General features: G+C 39.6%; 1 protein-coding gene and 1 long non-coding RNA gene across 6 annotated transcripts in view; one reads left to right on the forward strand and one right to left on the reverse strand.

Annotated features, from left to right (window-relative positions):
* Positions 1–820: 820 nt before the first annotated feature.
* Positions 821–20,359, reverse strand: LOC121031830 (uncharacterized). Of its 3 annotated transcripts, none has more exons than XR_005790918.1 (5): positions 19,731–20,359; positions 18,495–18,548; positions 16,762–16,837; positions 15,688–15,770; positions 821–1,175 (listed from the first exon to the last, which is right to left on the reverse strand). It is a non-coding gene; the product is annotated as an uncharacterized LOC121031830 (long non-coding RNA). The 3 variants fall into 3 exon arrangements; XR_005790917.1 differs by lacking the exon at positions 16,762–16,837 and adding an exon at positions 5,414–5,492 and having other exon boundaries at positions 19,731–20,072; XR_005790916.1 differs by lacking the exon at positions 16,762–16,837 and having other exon boundaries at positions 19,731–20,037.
* A 67-nt stretch (positions 20,360–20,426) lies between these two features.
* The window catches only part of ARID4A (AT-rich interaction domain 4A), a 66,847-nt gene continuing 64,969 nt past the window's right edge, over positions 20,427–22,304 (forward strand). For 2 of the 3 annotated variants that reach the window (XM_040477263.1, XM_040477266.1), the window contains exons 1-2: positions 20,427–20,576; positions 21,659–21,715. In XM_040477263.1, the coding sequence (XP_040333197.1) occupies positions 21,710–21,715 (6 nt within the window). In that variant the 5' untranslated portion in view covers positions 20,427–20,576; positions 21,659–21,709. Of the gene's footprint in view, positions 20,577–21,403; positions 21,552–21,658; positions 21,716–22,304 lie in introns of those variants that run through there. The other variant, XM_040477264.1, reaches the window with a different exon arrangement.

A 22,304-nucleotide genomic window follows, 5' to 3' on the forward strand; every position in this document is an offset into this window, starting at 1 on the left:
CATTTAGTAAAATGACGGTTGGCCAGCAACCACTGTTAACCCTGAAGTGTGACACATAAGAAAGGTTTTAGGCTCAAAAGTGAATTTTTTTTCCCTTTTACTGCGGTGAGGAGTGGGTTTAAGGAGCCACAAAGTCCCTATTCTGTCACTTCAAAAATTTCTTGATCTGTAAAGTTCAACTAAAGTACCCAGATTTATGCTAAATAAGAAGTTAGACTACAATCGGTATTGAGGCCTGTAAGAACCACTGTCATAACCTGAACAGTACTCAAAGCAGGAAGAAACAGTTTGTAACTCAGGCCAAGTATGCCAAGTCTACACACCCTTTACTGGGTTCATGCCAGTATCACTCTCAACTGTCATGCTTTCCTAAGAAGGTCATGTACTCATTGGAGTTTAGCAGCAGGATACTGCTGGACTTTGAACATCTCTGTAGTTCAAATAGCAAATCATTAGACATGAGTAGCTAACTACTATACAAACAAGTCAAGATTATTTATCATTACCACAGCTTTTATATAAAATAAAACTACCTGCTACATTTTATTCTATTGTGCTGTGAATTCACATCAGTATAGGGGCACCTGGGGTCAGGTGGTAGAGCATGTGACTCTGGATCTCAGGGGTGGTGGGGAGTTCAAGCCCCACGATGGGCATAGAGAGCTTCCTTGAAACAAAAAATTCACATCAGTATAGCTAAAAAAAGCCCTTTAAAAGAATAGACACTGGTTCTAAAGAAATTTCTAACTCTGAAGAGAGAAGCCACCTAAAAACTATAGATACTGTAACATAGATAACTGGAAAACTATAAACAGATATACCTATTTCAGCTATGAGACAGTTGACTTTCATACATAGTATATGTAAAATTAATAATCTAGGTTCAACTGTGGGAGGCACTCTGTAATTGCACCATTGAAATATTGATTAGCCTTTGTGGGGGGAAAAAGCTGGTACATTTTACTTTGATAAGATCATAAATTTATTTTCAGAGAAGATCCAGTACCTTATTTACTGTAAACTCTCTTGATATGGGCACCTGAAAAGAGAAATCAAAAATGTTTTAAAGAATCAAGTTTTAGTTTAGGGATTACAAAAAATATGTTTAGACTATTAAAGCACTTATCTGATTAAGACTATCCATTTGCTTCTATTTCCATCATTCATAAAGGGACCTGAAAAATAAAAGAGAAAGACCAGTTGCAGGTCGTATGTTTTCCTTTCTTTTTTATTAAAAAAAAAATTTTTTTTAAATCTCTATTTATTTTTGAGAGAGAGACAGCATGTGAGCAGGGGAGCAGCAGAGAGAGAGGGAAACACAGAATGCGAAGCAGGCTCCAGGCTCTGAGCTGTCAGCACAGAGCCTGATGCGGGGCTCAAGCTCACAAACTGGACTCACAAACTGTGAGATCATGACCTGAGCCAAAGTCAGAAGCTCAACTGACTGAGCTACCCAGGTGCCCCAGTATGTTTTACTCTTCAAATTAAGATTACAAATTAATGTTTTTTTTTCTCATTTTGTAAAAACACCCACTTACCCAAATGCTAATAAGAAACTAGAGAAAGGGGCGCCTGGGTGGCGCAGTCGGTTAAGTGTCCGACTTCAGCCAGGTCACGATCTCGCCGTCCGTGAGTTCGAGTCCCGCGTCGGGCTCTGGGCTGATGGCTCAGAGCCTGGAGCCTGTTTCTGATTCTGTGTCTCCCCCTCTCTCTGCCCCTCCCCCGTTCATGCTCTCTCTCTGTCCCAAAAAGAAATAAAAAAATAAACGTTGAAAAAAAAAAAAAGAAACTAGAGAAAATCCACAAATGAAAATCAAATCTTGGGCACATGCACCCCAATGTTTATATTTACAGCAGCACTATCAACAATAGCCAAATTATGGAAAGAATCCAAATGGCCATACGGACTGATGATTGGATAAAGAAGATGTGGGGTATGTGTGTGTACGTATAGTGTGTGTGTGTGTGTGTGTGTGTAAACACACACACACACAAAATGGAATATTCCTCCATGATCAAAAAATGAAATCTTGCCATTTGCAACAATGTGGACGGAACTAGAATGTATTATGCTAAGAGAAATAAGTCAGAGAAAGAGAAATACATGAATTTAAGAAACACAACAGATGAACATAGGGGAAGGGAAGAAAAAAAATAAGACAAAAACAGGGAGACAAACCTTAAGAGACCCTTAAATACAGAGAACAAACAGCTTTGCCGGAGGGGTGCTGGGCATTAAGGAGGGCACTTGTTGGGATAAGCACTGGATTATATGTAAGTTGATCATTCACTAGATATACTCCTGAAACCATTATTACATTACATGTTAACTAACTTGGATTTAAATAGAAAGTTTTAGGAAATGTGAATATCATCAGCTGTTGCACTGTAAGTACAAGACAATTTAATACAGTAAGATTAAATACCCTTTAATTAAAAAATCAAGTCTTATGTAGAACACTCAGATATTCTCTAAATTTTGAATTCCTTATTTTTGGAAATGGAACCCAGACCTATTTTATTTTGCATTCCTGCACTCTGTCATGTCCTACATTGTATTTGCCATGCTTAGGCTATTTAATAGTGGTTTTCCTAAGGACTTCCACCACCTGCCAAAGAAAGCCTTCTAAAGTGATTGTCAGATTTCTCCCTCTTGGCCCTGTTATATGTCTCCCATAAAAGTGGTCCAACTATTTTCTTTTTAAAAAAAGAATTCCAAAACTGAAATGTGTATGAGTGCAGCTACTCTTAACCCCCACCAAGTAAAGCTTTTATTTATTCTACCACTGATATTGTGTGTGCATCTATTAAGGTGTTCACTTTAATAAATTAAGTGTACCTCCCCACCATCCCAGCCCATGGGAGAGGTGTTTAAGAAATCCTGTCTTTGTATCCACTGAGTGTGAGCAGCAACACAGTAGGCATTCAAATGCTAAAGGTACTTTTTTTTTGAGCATTTGAATTGCTTTTATTAAAAGATTGTAGTTGTGTATCCCTATGGAAAGTACAGGGTTATTTAAAGTTTACCTTCAACGCCAAATTTTTCTGCATAACATTACATTAGATGACGTTAGAAATAATGGGTACTTCAAAAATTACCTGTTTAGATTTAACTAGCATTTATTGAACATCTAAGAATCAAATGCCTTCACTTCTTTGGTCTCATTTAATCTGATCTACAGGTACATATTTAAAATATTGAAATAATTTATAATAGTTAACTGCAGGATATGCATACTACTTAAAAACACTGGATCAAAACTGTATCCATCAGGGGTTTCTAAAACTAAGATGAGCATGGTTTATGATTTGGAAAGATCTGGAAAACCCAAACTCAGAAAATATATAAACTCCCTGGGATTTTTTTTTTTTTTTTATATAGAAGCACTATAATGACAGGATTTTTCTTGATAAAAGAAATAAGAGCTTCCTCTCAGCTACCACTAATCACAAGAGCTTCAGAGTAAAAAATTAACATTGTAATTAAAACCAGGACAAGCAGCACTCTCAACAATAGCCAAATTATGGAAAGAGCCTAAATGTCCATCAACTGATGAATGGATAAAGAAATTGTGGTTTATATACACTATGGAATACTACGTGGCAATGAGAAAAAATGAAATATGGCCTTTTGTAGCAACGTGGATGGAAGTGGAGAGTGTGATGCTAAGTGAAATATGCCATACAGAGAAAGACAGATACCATATGGTTTCACTCTTATGTGGATCCTGAGAAACTTAACAGGAACCCATGGGGGAGGGGAAGGAAAAAAAAAAAAAAAAAGAGGTTAGAGTGGGAGAGAGCCAAAGCATAAGAGACTGTTGAGAACTGAGAGCAAACTGAGGGTTGATGGGGGGTGGGAGGGAGGAGAGGGTGGGTGATGGGTATTGAGGAGGGCACCTTTTGGGATGAGCACTGGGTGTTGTATGGAAACCAATTTGACAATAAATTTCATATATAAATAAAAAAAAAAAAAACAGGACAGCAGCTGATAAGCCAATGTAGGTTTCAAACTGGCTTTTGTCACTTAATAACTGTGTCACCTCGGGCAACTTACTTAATTTCCTCATCTATAAAATAAGGATTATGTACCATTTACAATGGCATCAAAACCAGGAATACTTACTTAGGTATAAACTTTAATTTGTATAAGATTTTATGTTGAAAATTATAAAATGGTGACATTGACAATGAACTGCATAAACTGATCAGAAGGCTCAGTACTGTCAATTCTCCCTAACCTGATTTATAGATTCAATGTAAAACCCAATCAAATTTGCCAAAGGCCTTTTTTGGGGGATGGCAGGAAATCAAGTGGTTTGTAAAATTTATATAGGAAAAGGAATTAGAATAGCCAAAGCAATTTTGAATAAGAAGACAAGGCCAACACCACCTGATCTGAAGACTTACTATAATACAAAGTTCATGTAATAAACATTATTAATGGAATAGAATGGAGTCTTAAAAGAGACTGACAAATATGGTCAATTGACAAAAGGGAAAAGGGAAGTCAGTGGAGAAGGACAGCGCTTTTCCACACATGGTGCTGGAATAACTGGACATCTATATGCAAAAACACCAGAAAACAAGTCATACCTTGTACCAAATGCGTAAGTCAAGGTGACCATATACCAAAATGTACCTCAACTAAAATTTTCTAAGAAGAAAACAGAAGAACTCTGAGAATGGTTTAAAAAAAAATTCTTACTTAGATACCATACCAAATAATGTATAAATGAAAACTGACAAACTCAATTTCACCAAAATTAAAAGCTGCTCTCCTAAAAACACCAAGAGAATGAATAAACAAAGACAAACTCTTAAGGGGAAAATATTTACAAATCACACATCTGACAGTGGATGTGTATTCAGAATGTATAAAGAACTCTAAAAATTCAACAATTAAGAAAACCACCCAGTTTTTAAAAATGGACAAAAGGTTTAAACAGACAATTCATACTACAAAAAACCCCCCTAATATTCCTTCTTAAACTATCCCACCCCTTTAACAGGGAACTACCTTACTTATATGTATCTCTACTCCTAAACACCAACTCTTAAAAAGTAAACGCTGGTGTACTGTAGTTAATGCATAAAGGCTGTTGAAGAGTAAAGGGTCCTTATACAGCTTGAGTTTGTGTTTGAAGTTTATGATTTGAACTTTTAATTTTTACTATGTGGAAACAAAATAGCATTTTAGGAAAATTCATTTAAAAATAAAGGAGTTCAACTATACAACTGATATGGGAAAGGGAACTATTAAAAACTTTTTAACCACAAAAACCCAACAAGGCTTTAAGACCAATGTATGAAGAGAGAATTATTCTTAAAATAGCACCAAGAAAATACAGATAATTTAGAGAAAGGGAAATGGTATACAAGAATTGTAGGTATAAAGAGGATAACTCATCACCTTTAGTAGATAGACTGGTCTGGGTGAGCAGCAACTAGACGGCAACAAGCAATCATTTGGAGGCCTGAAGTGTATCAGACTGCCAGGAAAGATTATATATAAAATGTTTAAAAATAAGATATAATTCCTTTCCTGGTAAGAAAAACACATTTAAAAATCATTAGCAAGGTACAAGTTTCCCCTGCCATATAGAAAAGTATGAAGTAGAGGGTTCCTACAAAACCTTTCATAAGCCAAAATGGCATAAAGTGAAGTAATTACCATTAATTTACATTGAAAAATTTTTGAGCATTCCCAAACCCTGAAAATAACCTTTCTTTTTAAAAAAAAAATTTTTTTTTTTTAAATTTTTTTTTCAACGTTTATTTATTTTTGGGACAGAGAGAGACAGAGAGAGACAGAGCATGAACGGGGGAGGGGCAGAGAGAGAGGGAGACACAGAATCGGAAACAGGCTCTAGGCTCTGAGCCATCAGCCCAGAGCCCGACGCGGGGCTCAAACTCCCGGACTGCGAGATCGTGACCTGGCTGAAGTTGGACGCTTAACCGACTGCGCCACCCAGGCGCCCCTTAAAATTTTTTTAATGTTTATTTTTTAGAGAGAGATAGAGCCTGAGTAGGGGAAGGACAGAGAGAGAGGTAGACAGAACCTGAGGCAGGATCCAGGCTCTGAACTGTCAGCACAGAGCCCAACGTGGGGCTTGAATCCCTGAAACATGAGATCATTTAAGTGACTGAGCCATGCAGGTGCCCCTGAAAATAAACTGTATTAGTCTTTTCTGGCTTTTGGTAGCAAAAATGAGTACTAATGTAGGTCTTTTGTTAAAAGAGATGTGGTATGATACAGACTTTTAAAAAGTAGGGATAATTGTATCAGAATATGTATGCATGTTTTAGTGCGAGTAACATGTACTGTATGTATCCACTGAACTACAAATGTGTGCTTTGGGAAGGGGGAAGAAGATAAATTCTGACAAACAAGAAAGAGAATCTGGGGCAGTTTCCTGGAGATCTGGTAGATGAACTCTCCAATCGGTGAATTTAGGAGAAGAACTACAGATGGCAATAGTTACCAGAAAAAAACTTCTGAGATGCCACTAACCGAAACAAAGTAAAAAGGCTAACCAATATAAGATTATGAGGAACATAATCTAGATGACAGTGGGAATGCATGGAGTAGATAACAGTTTCTCCATCTGGTTCAAAGAACACATGCCTAAGAATTCTCCATAGATTTGAATTCACGAGGTCTCAAGTGAGGCCCAGGATTTGTATTTTGAACAAGTATCTGGTGTGATGCTTATGAATACACTAAAATTTGAGAATCACTGATTTAGACACAGATTAGTAAAAGAAGAACTAACCGAAACAGTTAAAGGGTTTCAAGAGAGGAGATTTCTGTTACAGAGCAAAGTGGAGGATGAAGCTATAGGGACTGACAGTTACTGATGAAACTTTTCTTTCACTGGTTTTTAAAGAAATACAAGTATCAGAAATAGGAATATGTATCTAGATGATGAAAAGGGAAGTTTCTGGTAGAAACCTTATAGTAGATGGTATTGGATATCTTACGATTCAGCATCAGTTTTCTGAACATTTCCAATATGAGGGTGGACACAAAGCATAAGTGCTCAAGGATTAAACAGCATCTTTCATATTTTACTGACGGATCAACGAAGAGAAACAGCTCTGACTTAAGGCAGGTCAGGTTAATTTGGTCAGAGAAATTTCATAGAACTTGGTCCCACCACTGCAAAAGAACCTTAATACAAGATTCCCTTACCATCAATAGGAAGGGATTCAGGTTTACATTGAAAATATGTTCCACTAACATATTCTATTAACACCTAATTAAAAGTTCATTTCATAAGATAAAAAAAGATAATTTGTAATGTATAGCTAAATGTTCTATTTACCATTTTAGTTGCAAAAGAATTGTTAACTCTTCCCTTAAAGATATTCAATATTCACAATGTAGCCAATTTCTATTTGAATCACCACTTGACCTTTAACCTGTCCCTATGGAAAAAGGATTAAATGTGTGGCTGAATGGAAGTTTTTATGTGTTTCTAGAGGAAAAAGTCTACTAGAAATGAACATAGATTCTTCCTTCACAGGCAATACAATGATTCATTCAGTACCTGACACACATTTGACATGGAAAGCCTAAAGGCAAGCCACAATGTTGGCAAGTCATGCACTAATTATTTCTAACAACAAAAAGTTTCTTTTCCTTCCTGGCAGCCCTGTTTCAGGATATGAAGCCAAATGAAGCTTTCTGACATATGACTTCATTGTAGACATGATGTGCCACCCCCCCACCCCCCATCTAGATACTTGGACAGCCTCCAAAATGAAATTCAGGAGAGACGCTTTAAACAAAACTCAGGCGCGGCTACTTTAAATCCATTCTTTTCCCTAAATGGAAATCTGACAAAACAGGAAGTACTTGGCAGCATATAGGAAGGAGCAAGTTCTGTGGTTTACGTACTTACTGTAACAGACTAGTTTTTCGTGACTGTGTAATAAAATGCAGAACTTCACATTTGAGAGGAAAACAGACAAACTTTACCTTGGTTACCAAGGTTCCCTCAGCAATTTAAAGGTCTTAAGGACAGTATCACATAGTACATAAACAAATAAGAAATGGGAAGATGGCTTTTATTTTTGTTATGTTCTCTCATATAAAAATCCCCTCCCCGTCTTGTGTACCACGATCTAAGTCACCAAAATTATACAAACACTGCAGGCAGTTTTATGACTGCACATAAACTGAACAAACATAAATACTAAAAGCAAAAAATAAAAACAAAAACAAAAAAACAGCTTGTTTTGTTTGAAGGAACCAACTTGGGGAAGAGATTTTTATGTTTCCAGAGGATTCAAGGTATCCCTATATACAAATAAATATAAGTCCCTAAGTGGGCCATTAATATCAGCAGACTCAAAAACACACTACCAAACATATTATAAACCAACGAAAAGAAAATGAACACTCCCCCTTGCTCCCATACCCCATGACAAGATATCTTTCAGCTGCTCCCCACCCTACCCCAATCCCGCTGCTGTTGAAACCAGAAGCATTTCCAGGTAACAATTTGTATCTTAACTTTTAAGCTATCACAATTAGGAGTACAACATTGTATCGAAGTGCCTAGTGAATGTTTAACACGGGATGTAAGAGATTATTATCTAGTCCATTCTTGCCACCCAAAAAGCAGGTTGAGATCCACAGTAAGTCAGGAAATCAATTTTGTCAGTCCTAACAGACTTAAAAAAAACATACAGGAGAAAATATTGGAGTATGCTGTACTTTGTTTTGTGTGTGGGCAGTACACATACATACACAAAACAGAAACTTCACTATAATGACATTAATTAGTGATCTTCCTTAACTATTATTTCAAATATCTGTTTTGCCAAACAATGAAAATAATGAGAATGCCTATTAACTACAAGAGTGAGGTAGGTAGGACATTAAAGCTTCTGTCAGAACTTGATCCTATGAGATAGGAATAGCAGGAACTTTGTTAAGTGCTAAAATTATTGAGTCAATGCCTCAATGACTCAGATTCTCAGGGGTTGTTAAATATCAATCAGTTAACCTTTCAGACACAGATATTAGAAGTGTGCTCAGGAATTCTTATTTGAAAAATATGGTGCTGGATTTAAGTACATTAAGAGCTGTAAGTATCTAGGCCCGTGCCCTTTATCTCTCTAACAGCAGACACTCAAGCAGAGTAATGTATCCCAGATCACAGCCAATGAGAACATGCTTATGATTAGAACAGAGAACATACGGTTTTCAAATCCAGTGTTCCTATATTAAGATGCGTATTCAATCCAACATCCCACTGAACTACTGTAGAAATTCTGAGAATTTTTGAGCTAAGAGTAACATAATTGCCACTTTAGCTTCATGAATGCCTAATATCAGCCTGATATCTTAACTCATTTCCACCAGTCCCATTTCTTCTAGAGCTAGAGGCCAGACCCTATCAACATTATAGTAACCAAAGATCAGTGTCCTCAGAAACATCTCGCCAGCTTCTATTCTCCGACTACTTCTACTTTCATGCCTAGAGGCATAATGGTGATAAGAAAAAATGTATTTGTAAAGTGAGATTACCGACTTGAGCCAGGTGGTTTGTATATTATATTATTGGCAGCAGATGTACCCTTAGTCCTGGCCAAACTTTTAATAAATTTGGACCACTGGTGATAAGGAAGTTTGGTGGGTGGGTACATCCATGAAAACAATAACAACAACAACAGCAACACCACCCCCAGTCACTCTGGTGGCTAATTAGATATACTTTTAAAAATGGCATGAAAACATTCCAATGAAAATTCTTCACCTGTGGATAATCCCCATAGTGCTCTGCTCCCTACATTGAATCAGACTCAATTCCTAAAACCTCAAGCGATCTCATTTTAAGTAACTGATCAGGCAAGAGGCTCCTAGTGTACAAACACTGACAAAGCACATTTTTACTGGCATGCGTTCATTCATTAAATATCACCTCTAAGCTTGCTATATATTTTACAAACTTCCACTCCACAAATGAGTGCCTCCTAAGTGCCAACACTTATGACAGGTTCTAAACTTACAAAGATGGATAAGGTATTGTCCTAACTTAGTGAAGAACATATGAGTGAATAAGAAACTAAAATGTAATATAGAAAGTGACAGGAATCATGTTAAGAGAAAATATATGAAATTCATAGGGACAAATTACCTAAAGAGGGATCATGGAAAATTTCACTCAAAAAGTAGCATTTGCAGAGTGCACGGGTGGCTCAATTAGTTGAGCATCTGACTCTTGATTATGGGCTCAGGTTATGATCCTAGGGTTGTGGGACTGAGCCCTGGGTCGGGCTCCATGCTGAGCGTGGGGCTTGCTTGGGATTCTCTCTCCCACATGTGCTTGCTCTCTAAAAAAAAAAAAAAAAAAAAAAAAAAAATTAGTGTTGACTGGGGAACATTCTAGCATTCTAGATTGTGGGGAAAGTATGAATAAAAACAACACGGAAAACACAGAGTTTGTATAGGGGAGCCGTGACAGATTTAGTGTGACTGCAGCAAATTAGAGACAGACTGATATGACATTCAGTAAGGTCTAGAATGGGAGGCAAAGAGTCTACATGCTTTATTTGTATGTGGAAATATAATGTATTGTTTTAAAAGCTGCTAGAACAACAGACCCTACGTAACAGCATTATACACACTAACACCACCTAATATCTGAATGTTTCCTAAACACTTGGCATTATTCCAGCACTTTACATGTACTAACTCATTTAATACTAAACTGTCAGGGCAGTTCTACTCATATCCTCCCCATTTTACAGATGAGGCAGAGAAATTAAGAAATGTGCTCTAAACCACCCATCTCACAAAAAGCCTGGCCACAGCTACACATTCTAATGCTGCAAGTATCTTCTTTGCTATCCCTAAACTACTTTTTAAATTTTTTTTTTAAACATTTATTCATTTTTGAGAGACAGAGCATGAGTGGGGGAGGGGCAGTGAGAGTGAGAGAGAGAGAGAGAGAGAGAGAGAGAGAGAGAGACAAAATCAGAAGCAGGCTCCAGGCTCTGAACCGTTAGCATAGAGCCCAACTCGGGGCTCAAACTCACCAACCACAAGATCATGACCCGAGCTGAAGTCAGATGCTTAACCAGTTGAGCCACCCAGGCACCCCTCCCTAAACTACTTTTAAGGGGCGCCTGGGTGGCGCAGTCGGTTAAGCGTCCGACTTCAGCCAGGTCACGATCTCGCGGTCCGTGAGTTCGAGCGTCGGGCTCTGGGCTGATGGCTCAGAGCCTGGAGCCTGTTTCCGATTCTGTGTCTCCCTCTCTCTCTGCCCCTCCCCCGTTCATGCTCTGTCTCTCTCTGTCCCAAAAAAATAAATAAACGTTAAAAAAAAAAAATTTAAAAGCTATGGTTCTAATGGGGACATGGTGAAGGCCTAAATCCCATGCAGGTAGCTCCAATCACTTATTTTGAAAAATAAAAGGTACCAAAGTTAAGGGATTAATAAAAAGCAATGAAAACATACACAAAACCACGTATTTGTTACAAATTAAAAATGCTGAAAACTTATGCACAAATGTTTCTAAACGTATTACTTTTTCCTCAATTTGTAAACAGATTATGTCTTGTAACTCAAAGCTAACAATATGATGGGAAGAGTTTTAAATACCTAATTATTTAAATGAGATCAAAGACAGCTTTTTTTTTTTTAAGTTTATTTTTATTAAGCGGGGGTGGGGGAGGGACAGAGAGAGAACCCCAAGCAGGCTCCCTGCTCTTAGCGTGAAGCCCGACACGAATCGTGAGATCATGACGGGAGCCAAAATCAAGAGTCTGATGCTTGACTAACTAAGCCACCCAGGTACCCTAAGGAGAGTCCTGATATATATAATGAAGTGGCTCAAATTTCATAACCTCATATATTATCCCAAATGGATTAAGTTTTATAAAAACTGATTAAAAAGGCTAATCAGAAACAAAGAGGGAAAAAATTGAGTACTGTGATTGATACAGAACTATTATTTAAAAAGCCTGTTTTTTCTAAGACAAAATAATAATTTTTCCTTGGTAAGTAGCTGAAAACATTTTTTAAAACCCTAAGAAAAAAAGGGCAGAGACACCAAGGGAGATTAACTGATAAAAGTAAGCTCTTTCTCTTGAAGAACACTCAAAAATTAGCCTATTACATGTTTTGACATTTCTCATTGTTAAAGCCCTTCCTTACACTGAGCACTTTAATTTCATCTGTTGAAATAAAAGTGGTTTCTGAAAACAAGACAATTAACATCTTTACTTAGATTTTAGATATTTAAAGAATCTTGGCTAAACATTCATGTTCCACACACATCTGTTACTTCTCTGTATTTTGTTAAAGTTAAAAGAAAACACACAAAATTTAGTCCACTGGGAAAGAGGAGGGAAAAATATTTCACCCCATATATTTGAACAATTTAATGGACACTGGGATGGCTCAGTTGGGTAAACAATTGACTCTTGATTTCGGCTCAGGTCATGATCTCACAGTTTGAGATCGAGCCCCAAGTCAGGCTCTGTGCTGACAGCGTGGAGCCTGCTTGGGATTCTCTTTCCCCCTCCCTGGTTCTCTCTCTCAAAATAAATGAATAAACATTAAAAAAAATTTAAAAGCATACATGTATTTTTGTAAGATGCTACCTTAAAACTATTTTTTTCAATAACGAACTTCTCCTTTAGTATGCAAATCATTTGGTTTCCCTGCACTTATTTTACTTATTAATTCACTTTAATTTTTCATTTCAAGTTGTACTTTTTTTTAAAGTTCACTTACTTATATAAGTAATCTCTATACCCAACGTGGGGCTCAAACTCAGCACCCCAAGATCAAGAGCTGAATGCTCTTCTGAGCCAGCCAAGTTGTACTTCAAAAATCAGAAATAAGAAAGCCTTGATATGGGCGCCTGGGTGGCTCAGTGGGTTAAGTGTCTGGCTCTTGATTTTGGCTCAGGTCATGATCCCACAGTTCGTGAGTTTGAGGCCCACATCAGGCTCCATGCTGATAACATGGAGCCTGCTTAGGATTCTTTCCCCATCTCTCTACCTCTCTCCCACTCAAGCTGATGCTCTCTTTCAAAACAAAAACAAACTTAAAAAAAAAGAAACAAAGACTTGATAAAACCACTAAAATCTAATAGAAGAATGGAATTAGAAATCAAAATATAAAAAACAATGTAAGGTCCAGCATATGCCTTGTCCCAATTAGGGCTTCAGAGGAACTTTGATAAAAGAAGAATAAATGCTTACCAGACATTTCAAGCTCTAACTAGCATGTTTAAAACTGATTTCATTTTCCTTACACATCAGTGTCTTTTTCTGACCTACAAAACTTGTTAATGGTATGAACTATTCCCTGTTCTTTAAAATTTTGAGTGTTTTGTTTTCTTCTTTACTGCTACAATCAGGTAGAGATCAAATACTGTCAACTCTTTTTTCCCCTCAAATTTCTTGCTCACTTATTCCTTCCCCTCTCTCCGTCTGACTCTAGTTTCATGCATGCAGATGTATTGCAAAAATATCTTGTCTCCCTACCTCCAATTCCTGTGTCATTTCTTCAGTCACACTGGACACTGTTTCCAATAGTACATTTTGTGTACATCATATCCCTCTGTGCCTATTCAAAAACCCTCAACAAAAATAACTAAAATTAAAAAAGAAATCTATAAGGAAAAATATCTGCAGCCAATTACTAAATATTATATAAAAAACTCAAAGAAATAAAACATCAAGACTCTCACATAAATGGACAGAGATCTTAAAGAGAGAACTTGTCTAGTACCAAGAATCAGTTGAAATTGCAGAAAAAGGTCCTAATTCACTAGTTAACAACAAAAATATTACAAGGAAAAGGAGAGCTCAACATATTTTGCACTTATCAAATTAGCAAAAATGATTATAATTATATACTACCCAATTCAGGTAGCTAATGTCAGAGAGGGTGACAATCAATCCTGAAACAACGGTCCAAAAGACTGAAAATATTGTACGCACATAGATGATAAATGCAGAATACTGAAAAACCTGAAACCTAAATGGTCAAGAAATACAAAAATTAAGCTGAAGATAAAACAGTTTGATGGATTGTTTTCACACATCAAAATTATAATGGGTACTGTGTGGTCACACTGAATGCTTATTACAACATTAAAGGAACAAAAAAAAAGTAAAAATTAATAATAAAGAAAAATATGCATAAGAACAAGGACATTTAAAAAATCTAATCTTAGGGGCACCTGGGTGGCTCACTTGGTTAAGTGTCTGACTTTGGCTCAGGTCATGACCTCAAAGTTTCTGAGTTTGAGCTCTGCCATCAGGCTCTGTGCTGCTGGTGTAGAGCCTGCTTGGGATTCTCACCATCTCCTCTCTCTGCCCCTCCCCCACTTGCCTTTTCACGCTCTCTCTCAAATTAAACAAACTTAAAAAATAAAAAAACAAACCAATGTTATCAGAGTGGGATTAAAAGAGATGGGTTTAGTTGCATTGTGATTTGTTAAAATGTGAGACTAAACAAAATAATCTTTATTTTCTGCTCACATCCCAGCTTTCAAAGCCCTCACAAGGTTCCCAAACCAGTATAGAGGACAAGCACCCCACATAATCGATGTGAAGCTAATTCTAGAAATGTTGACAAGCTGACCTCATGCAATTTTTCCAATGTAATCTTTAGTCATTCATCCTCTCCAAAATGGTTTATTCACTTCCCCAAACATAACTTTCTTTATATAATTATGTTCTTAATCACCATTTTCCACCCACTAAGAAAGTCCGAGATCTTCCTTTCTTCTAATTTTACAAATGATCTCTCACTAACCCTGAAAAGCCTTCAATGATTACTAAACAAATTTCTTTTCATTCTGCATTATAAAACAATTTGTATTTTATTTTATTTTATTTTTAATATTTTTATCATTTAAGACAGAGAGAGACAGGGCATGAGCAGGGGAGGGGCAGAGAGAGAGGGGCACACAGAATCCAAAGCAGGTTCCAGACTCCGAGTCGTCAGCACAAAGCCCGATGCGGGGCTCGAACTCACGAACCGTGAGATCATGACCTGGGCTGAAGTCGGACACTTAACCAACTGAGCCACCCAGGCACCCCAACAATTTGTATTTTAAAAAACAATTAAATCTCAACCGTATACTGAACTTTGATAAATTATCTTGTAAGCCATGATTTAAATCTTTAAAAACTTTCCTGCACTGATTGAATCTTTTGCAATAACTCCATTAACTTTACACATGTTTAATTATATTCTTTCTTTTATTAAGAGTAAGCTCCTTTAGCATAGATCCTTGCCATGTAGGAACATAAGCAGATCCCTAGATCAGCGTGTACCCCAATCCTAAAATATGCCTTCATTCTAGTCTAAATTATGGGTGAAAACACCCAGTAATCTCTGCCTCCACACGGCCATAAAATCAGCAGTGACTACCAATAGGGCAAAAGACCACACAGGCATTGCAAAGATAGCTTTGTTACAAAAAAGCAAATTATGTAACTTTCCAAAAAACAACAAAACCATTAGCAAAGCAGGTATGTTCAACACAGCAATCAATCTGTTCTACTTCTCAACATAGACATTTATAGAAACTGTACAGTGAAACAAATTCTATCATTTTTCAAGATACACACATATGTAACATATGTATATAACATACTAACTGTTGATCTTAATTACTAAATAAAAGACAAGTAAAACTACATACCAGAAACAGAATTTTCAACAGTAGATCCAGGTCTTTTAAAACTGGAACATCTTCCTTCATTTTCCCACAAAATGAGGTTTATTCTAAAAAACAAAGACTTCCTTTAGTTTTGAGTATGCCACAATCCTCAGAACATAGTCTATTTAATAATCTTAAAAAACAATGAAACAAAAATTTCACTTCTAAACACTTTCACTGATGAGATCTCTGTCACCTATTTTAACATGGGCTCAAAAAAATCATGAATATGTTCAGAGTGTTCCATCATTAAAAATCCAGAAATGGGAACCACATAAATGGGTAAACAAATCCATAGGAATGTTCTAATTTGGGGATTTCAGTGTAAAATACTACCTCAAGAAGCTAATTATAAAGCCTCGTTTGAAGCCTTGACCAAATAAATAAAACATTCTGCCTTCAAAATAGCTTTCTATCACAGAAACACCATTAAAAATGTTTGTGATTTTGTTTTTGTAAGGAACATTATTCTAATAGTTTGGACTCAATGGTTACAAAAAAACAAATCAATCATAATTAATTTTTCTCATTAATACCTATGAGATGGTCTAGTGACTTTTCAGTTAATATTCACCTACAGTCACCTCCCATTAAGAGATCATAATGCCCTTAAGATTCTTACTGGGCTCTCTAAATCTATGTTGTATTAGCAATTACAAATCAATTCAATATGAAAACAAGTATTTGGATCATTAAAACAATTTTGAAGGCTAATACAGCATCTGTGGCACATTACAAGTTCTTAGAAGAGTATTACTGTTAAAGAAAACATTAAGCTGGTTTATTTCATATACTTTACAAAAGCACATACGGGTTCATAAAAAAGACTGACAGAACACCTATCATGTATTAAGCAGGGAAACTAACAGCGACTAAAACCTCAGTTGCTGCCCTCTGGGAATGGAGTCTCAAACTAGGGAAGAGCCTAAGAACTGCACAGCAAATGTGATGAGAGACATATAAAGGTTCCTGTGAGGGTAAAAAAGCACACAGAAAATGCCCATAAAGATGGAAAACTTTAAGGAAGGCTTCGAGGAAACATAAAATAAACTATACCATAAAAACAGTAGTTTTTAGTATCCTCTAAATGTCACTTCTGTGCAGCAAAATGTTCCACTATACAAACGCCTACCTATTTGAGAGTGAAAAATAAATTCGTTTTAAAAAAATCACTTGTAAGGTCCCATAAAAATTCTTAAACTTATTTTAAAAATTTTAATTCTACTTGAATAAAACACCCGAGAGAAAATTTAAAAAATAAAGCGAAAAAAAAATCCACAACAAAACAAAAACTGAGGGAAAAAATAAACGGAAAAAGAAAAACAAAAAATGTAAGTACAGTAAAAGCAAAGCTTTCTGATGGGCAGCTGTACAAAGCCTTAAATGCACAATCCTTTTAGCTTATTCCCATTTCTAGGGATTTATTACAAATAACCAGGAATGTAAAGAAAGATCTAGATGCCTAAAAATTTTAGCCACAGACGTCCGTTCTCAGACAAAATCTTTTCTAAAACATGCACCAAGATACCAATTCTATCACTGCTGTTATAGAAAAATTAAAATATCATCCAATTATATAAATTATATCTATCCTACAGAAGACTATGCAACTATGAAAAGTGCTTTATGGGCAAAATATTTCCCATGTTCCTAGTTTTTTCTATAAAGAAAAAAATGAGTGACAAGATAACCATGACTAAAATGACCTTTATTATTATTTTTTTTCAACGTTTATTTATTTTTGGGATAGAGAGAGACAGAGCATGAACGGGGGAGGGGCAGAGAGAGAGGGAGACACAGAATCGGAAACAGGCTCCAGGCTCCGAGCCATCAGCCCAGAGCCTGACGCGGGGCTCGAACTCCCGGACCGCGAGATCGTGACCTGGCTGAAGTCGGACGCTTAACCGACTGCGCCACCCAGGCGCCCCGACCTTTACTTTATAAAACAACACTGATGAAAAATAAAGACCCCTCTGTGTCACACAGAACTACAACATAAACTATAATTGCCTTTTGGTGGAAGAAATACAAGAGACTGGTCTTTTCTTCTTTAGGCTTTTTAGTAATTTCCAAATGCCCACTGACATGCATTATTTGGATCAGATAGTAAGTTTTAAGTTGGTAGTAGAATTATAGATGATTACTCCCTGGGAAGTTCAGCAGTATTATATCATGTTATAATTTTCTTAAGGAAAAAAAAAACCAATCACTTCTAAACTTCTACTAACATATTTTTTCTATGTGCCAAATTTTTAAGTAGGAAAAAAAAACATGAAAATGTTCATATTATTCTATGACAAAAATATTAAGTACTCAAAAAAATCCAGAAATGGGAACTACACAAATGGGTAAATAAATTCATAAACACGTACTAATTTTGAGATTTCATTCACATCAGGAAGCTAATTATACAGATTTATTTATCTGGTTTTTTTTTTTTTTTTAAATTTATTTTTGAGACACAGAGAGACAGAGCATGAGCAAGGGAGGGTCAGAGAGAGGAGACACAGAATCCAAAGCAGGCTCCAGGCTCTGAGCTTTCGGCACAGAGCCCAACGCGGGGCTCAAACTCACGGACCGTCAGATCATGTCTAGAGCTGAAGTGGGGCGCTTAACCGACTGAGCCACCCAGGCGCCCCTACAGATTCATTTAAACCCCTGGTCAAACCAAACTTCTTTCAACCACCATTCTTCCTTTTTGTATTTATGGCTTTATTGGCAGACAACAGTGGTCTGTAAAATTTTAAGTCTACCCATTCTAAAGATTATTCACAGAAATTAAAACTTACCTCAGTAATACTTTAGGATATGACACTGAGAGATTTTGGTTTTCTTCAGACCGCCTGCCAAAAAAAAAAAAAATCCACAATAAATGATTAAATCATACAGCCATTTTCTAGGCTGGATCCCCACTGATGCAGCAGTAACAAAGGTACAACAAGACTTAAGTTTAATTTTTTTTTAAACTTGTTTTTATTTATTTGGAGAGAGAGAGCACAAGTAGGGGAGGAACAGAGAGAGAGGGAGAGAGAGAGTGAGAGAGAATCCCAAGCAGGCTCCCTGCTGTCAACGCAAAGCCCAAGTGGGGCTGGAACTCAGGAACTGTGAGATCAGGACCTGAGCGGGAATCAAAAGTCGGAGGCTTAACCGACTGGGCCACCCAGGCGCCCCTAACGAAAATAGGTTTAAACAGCTATCTAGACCAGCATGACTAGGTCACTCAAAAACAGCTACACTCCATTTTCTTAGTAAGTAATTTTGAGAAAAATCACTGCAGTGATCACTGCAAAAATCTAGTTAGGTATTAATTTTGAATAAACGTAGTGTGGATTATCGACGATATTTCACATTTCCTTATTTCATTCTTTAGAACTTGCCAATTAATACTCCATTTCCACCATTTCAAATGTGTTTTAACAGAACACAAAGATTCTGCTAACAGAACAAAATCAATGGCTGCCCTGAACAAAGTCCTATCGGGGAGGTCTTCTCATTTAAAGTGTTTTCAGTCTAACCCGAACTTTAAAAAAAAAATAAAATAAAATAAAGTGTTTTCAGTCCCTACAAAACCACTACTGTTTCCTTTTTAAAAAGTAGCACAGGCTTTGTGCTAAGCGGCAGAGCCGCCTGAGGTTAGAGTAGCAGGGTCTGGGCCAGCTGGTGATTCCACAACCTGCTGCTTTCTGCAGCTTCCTCAAAGCTTAATCGCGCGAGGAGCACGCGGAAACCTCTCTCCCGACTCAGCTAGGTCTAAGCACCTTGGCTTCCCCGTGTTAATTAATGAGGCGCCCACAGAGCTGGCACTTGGGTAGGGAATATGACAAGTTCGCGAAACGCACTTCCAAAGGGAGGAAGAACTGATCGGAGAGGAGAATCCAGAAAATCTCTCGAGGGGTGCCAAGGATCAGCCAGGAGAAAGAGACGTGCACGTCCCCTCCGCCCCTTTCTCTCGCGCGGCGGGAGAGGAGGCCTCGCCCCCTTTCATCCCGCCCCCTGCTCCCCACCCCGCCGCAGGGAGAACTTACTTTGCCATGGCCGCCGCGCGGCCCGTCCACTTCCGGTGCCGGTGCCGCTAAAGCTGCGCCATCCCCTAGTCACTCGGACAGCCACAGCTTCCAACCGACCTGTTGACAGGTTCGCGACTCCTCCGACCTTCACTAGGTGCTGTCCTGGAGTGAACCGTGGATAGGTGCCGCACTAAAATGAATCTACAGGATACACAGTCGGCTCTCGTCTCGCCAGAAACGTAAAATGCGATAGAGCTGCGACCACCGCCGCTCAGACAAAATGGCGCCGAGAAGCCGGTTTAGCGCAGGCGCCTTGGAAAGACCCTGCCCCGCCCCCGTGCAAATGCTGGCCGCAGCTCCGGGTTCGGTTTCCATGGGACACTTCGCCGCCAATCCTCGTGCCGAACTGCTCTTCCTGACCCTTCAATTTACCAATCAGTGCTCAGTCATGCACATCCGGAGTCGTCTCAACCAATCATTTTTCAGAACCTGCTTACTCAATACCCAATTCTCCAGTAACGTTAGCCTTCGGAGACAGCCAATCATAAGTGGAAGATGTCCTACCTGCTGTTTTTCGCACCAATCCGTGAAGTTTCTTAGCTACATCCAATGAGGACGGCAGGTAGCGAGCTCCAATCCAAAGCTCTTCGGCGTCATGAGCAGCCAATAGGAGTTCGTGTAGAAGCGAGTCTGCTCAACAGCTTGTTATTTGGTGGATTGTGGCAGTAAATCGGGCGAGTGGGGAACCGGGCGCAGGACCTGCCGCCGCGGCCGGGAGTGGTGCTGCCCGGACGGGGGCCCACGGGGGTCAGTGGGGCGGAGGACTCGGAAGCTGACAGCGCGCACTTCACCCGCAGTTAGTAGGTGAGGAGAAGGGAAGTGGGGGATACTGAGTGGACGAAGCGGCAGTAGCAGCTCGAGCTGCTAGCAGCCCGGGGTCCCGGTGCAGTTGGAAGCTTCGCAGGTGGGGAGGGGGTGCTGGGCAAGCGGTGCGGCGAGCGCAGGGGAAGGGGCAGGTCGTGGAGCCGCGGCAGCAACTGCAGGAACCGCCGCCGCAGCCTCCTCCTCGGCTGCTTCCCTGGGAAAATGGCTGTGGGGCTGGCCGCGCCGCTAAGTTTGCTTCCGTGCGATGAGAAGCGGGCTGCTTGGGGGAGCCGGCCCCCAACTCCGCAGCGCGTCCTCTCCTGTGCAGTCTGTGGCTGGACCCGAGGGGCCAGGGGCAGGTACCACTCTGGGCTGTACAAAAAGTTGAGGCGGGCGCGGGGAGGAGGCGGCGGCTGCCGCTGTGCGGCTCCCCTCCCCTCCCACACCCTCTCCGGGCCACCTCCCTCCTGCTCTCCGCCCCCCCCCCAGCCCCCTCCCTCGCGCCGGTCTCCCCTCACTCTCGCGCCTCCGGGCTGAAGGCCGCGGCCCCTGCCCCATCGGTGAAGAAGCGCTTCTCCTTTCTGACATGGTGCAGAGCGGAGGAAGGAGAGCAATGGCGCCGTGACACTCCGCTGCCGCCACCGCGGGCCCGGGGCGGGCCGAGGGGGCCGAGCGGCGGAGGCGGGGCGCGGGCCGAAGTCGGGGTATCAGGGGGGCTGCCGCGCGAAAGCTCGGCTACCGCGCCTGGGGGGAACCTGGAGAAGCCCAAACGGCGCCCTGCTCTTTTCCAGAGCGCTCCGACCTGGGGCTCCGAGTTGAGCATTCCGGGTCAAAGTGGCGAGCGAGGCGGGGGCGCGGTGGGCCGCTGGCGAACTCCGGGGAGGAACGGTTTGCCCTTTGGCGCCCGAGGGGTTCTCGCCGTTTCCTCAGCTCCTGCGTCCTGGCTGCCCTCCGGGGGATCGGCTCCCTTCGCTGGTTAGGGTTCTGCCCCTCCCCGCTGGCGTTTGTTTACTTTCTTTCCTTGGGTCGCTCCCCTCTGTTGACTGATTCTGTGCCTGTCTTTCCCCTCCCCATGATTCTAGCGACGGAGAAGATAGCTCGCTGAGCTGGAACCCCACAGATCGCCAGTGAAAATGAAGGTAAGTGGAGTCAACGCTGCTCTGAACCTCGTGCCCTGGACACTGCTTGTCGTGAGGCTGCTGCTGTGGAATGTCATTTTTTTTTTTTCCGCTACTTGAAATTGATTCTTCTACTAAGCAGCGCTTTCTGAAAATGAGGACGTGTTGAAAGAGTGAGAAATGATCATTGTGTCTAATGCAGTCAGTCCGGCCCCTCTCTGAAGCAGTTAGCACTTTGGAAAGGCTGGTGCAGCCTTTCCATTGTTGTCCATTGGGCTAGTATTTTTAAACACTTCCTGTGTTGGCAGCAGCCTTTGCAGAAGTAAAGCTTTTGTCCTGTTTGGTTCTTTGGGGGATTTTTTGAAATTTTTTTCTTCCTCAATGCCAGCATGATTTTCTAAGGAAGGAATATGTGGATTGTGCAAGGGAGATAGCGGCTCTTCTCTGAAATTTTGTAGCTAAAATATTTGAAGGTGGACTAAAGCTACTAATGTTTTGTTTCAGTTGTTGTAGTAAATATTTTAAAACATACTGCAACCTGAAAAGATACTCTTCTGAAGACAGCTAGTAGTGCAAACATTGTATGTGATGTCTGAAGGGCAAGGAAGGT

Source organism: Herpailurus yagouaroundi, unplaced genomic scaffold (assembly GCF_014898765.1).
Source record: "Herpailurus yagouaroundi ecotype Mexico unplaced genomic scaffold, PumYag 141, whole genome shotgun sequence".
Taxonomy (NCBI): Eukaryota; Metazoa; Chordata; class Mammalia; order Carnivora; family Felidae; genus Herpailurus; species Herpailurus yagouaroundi.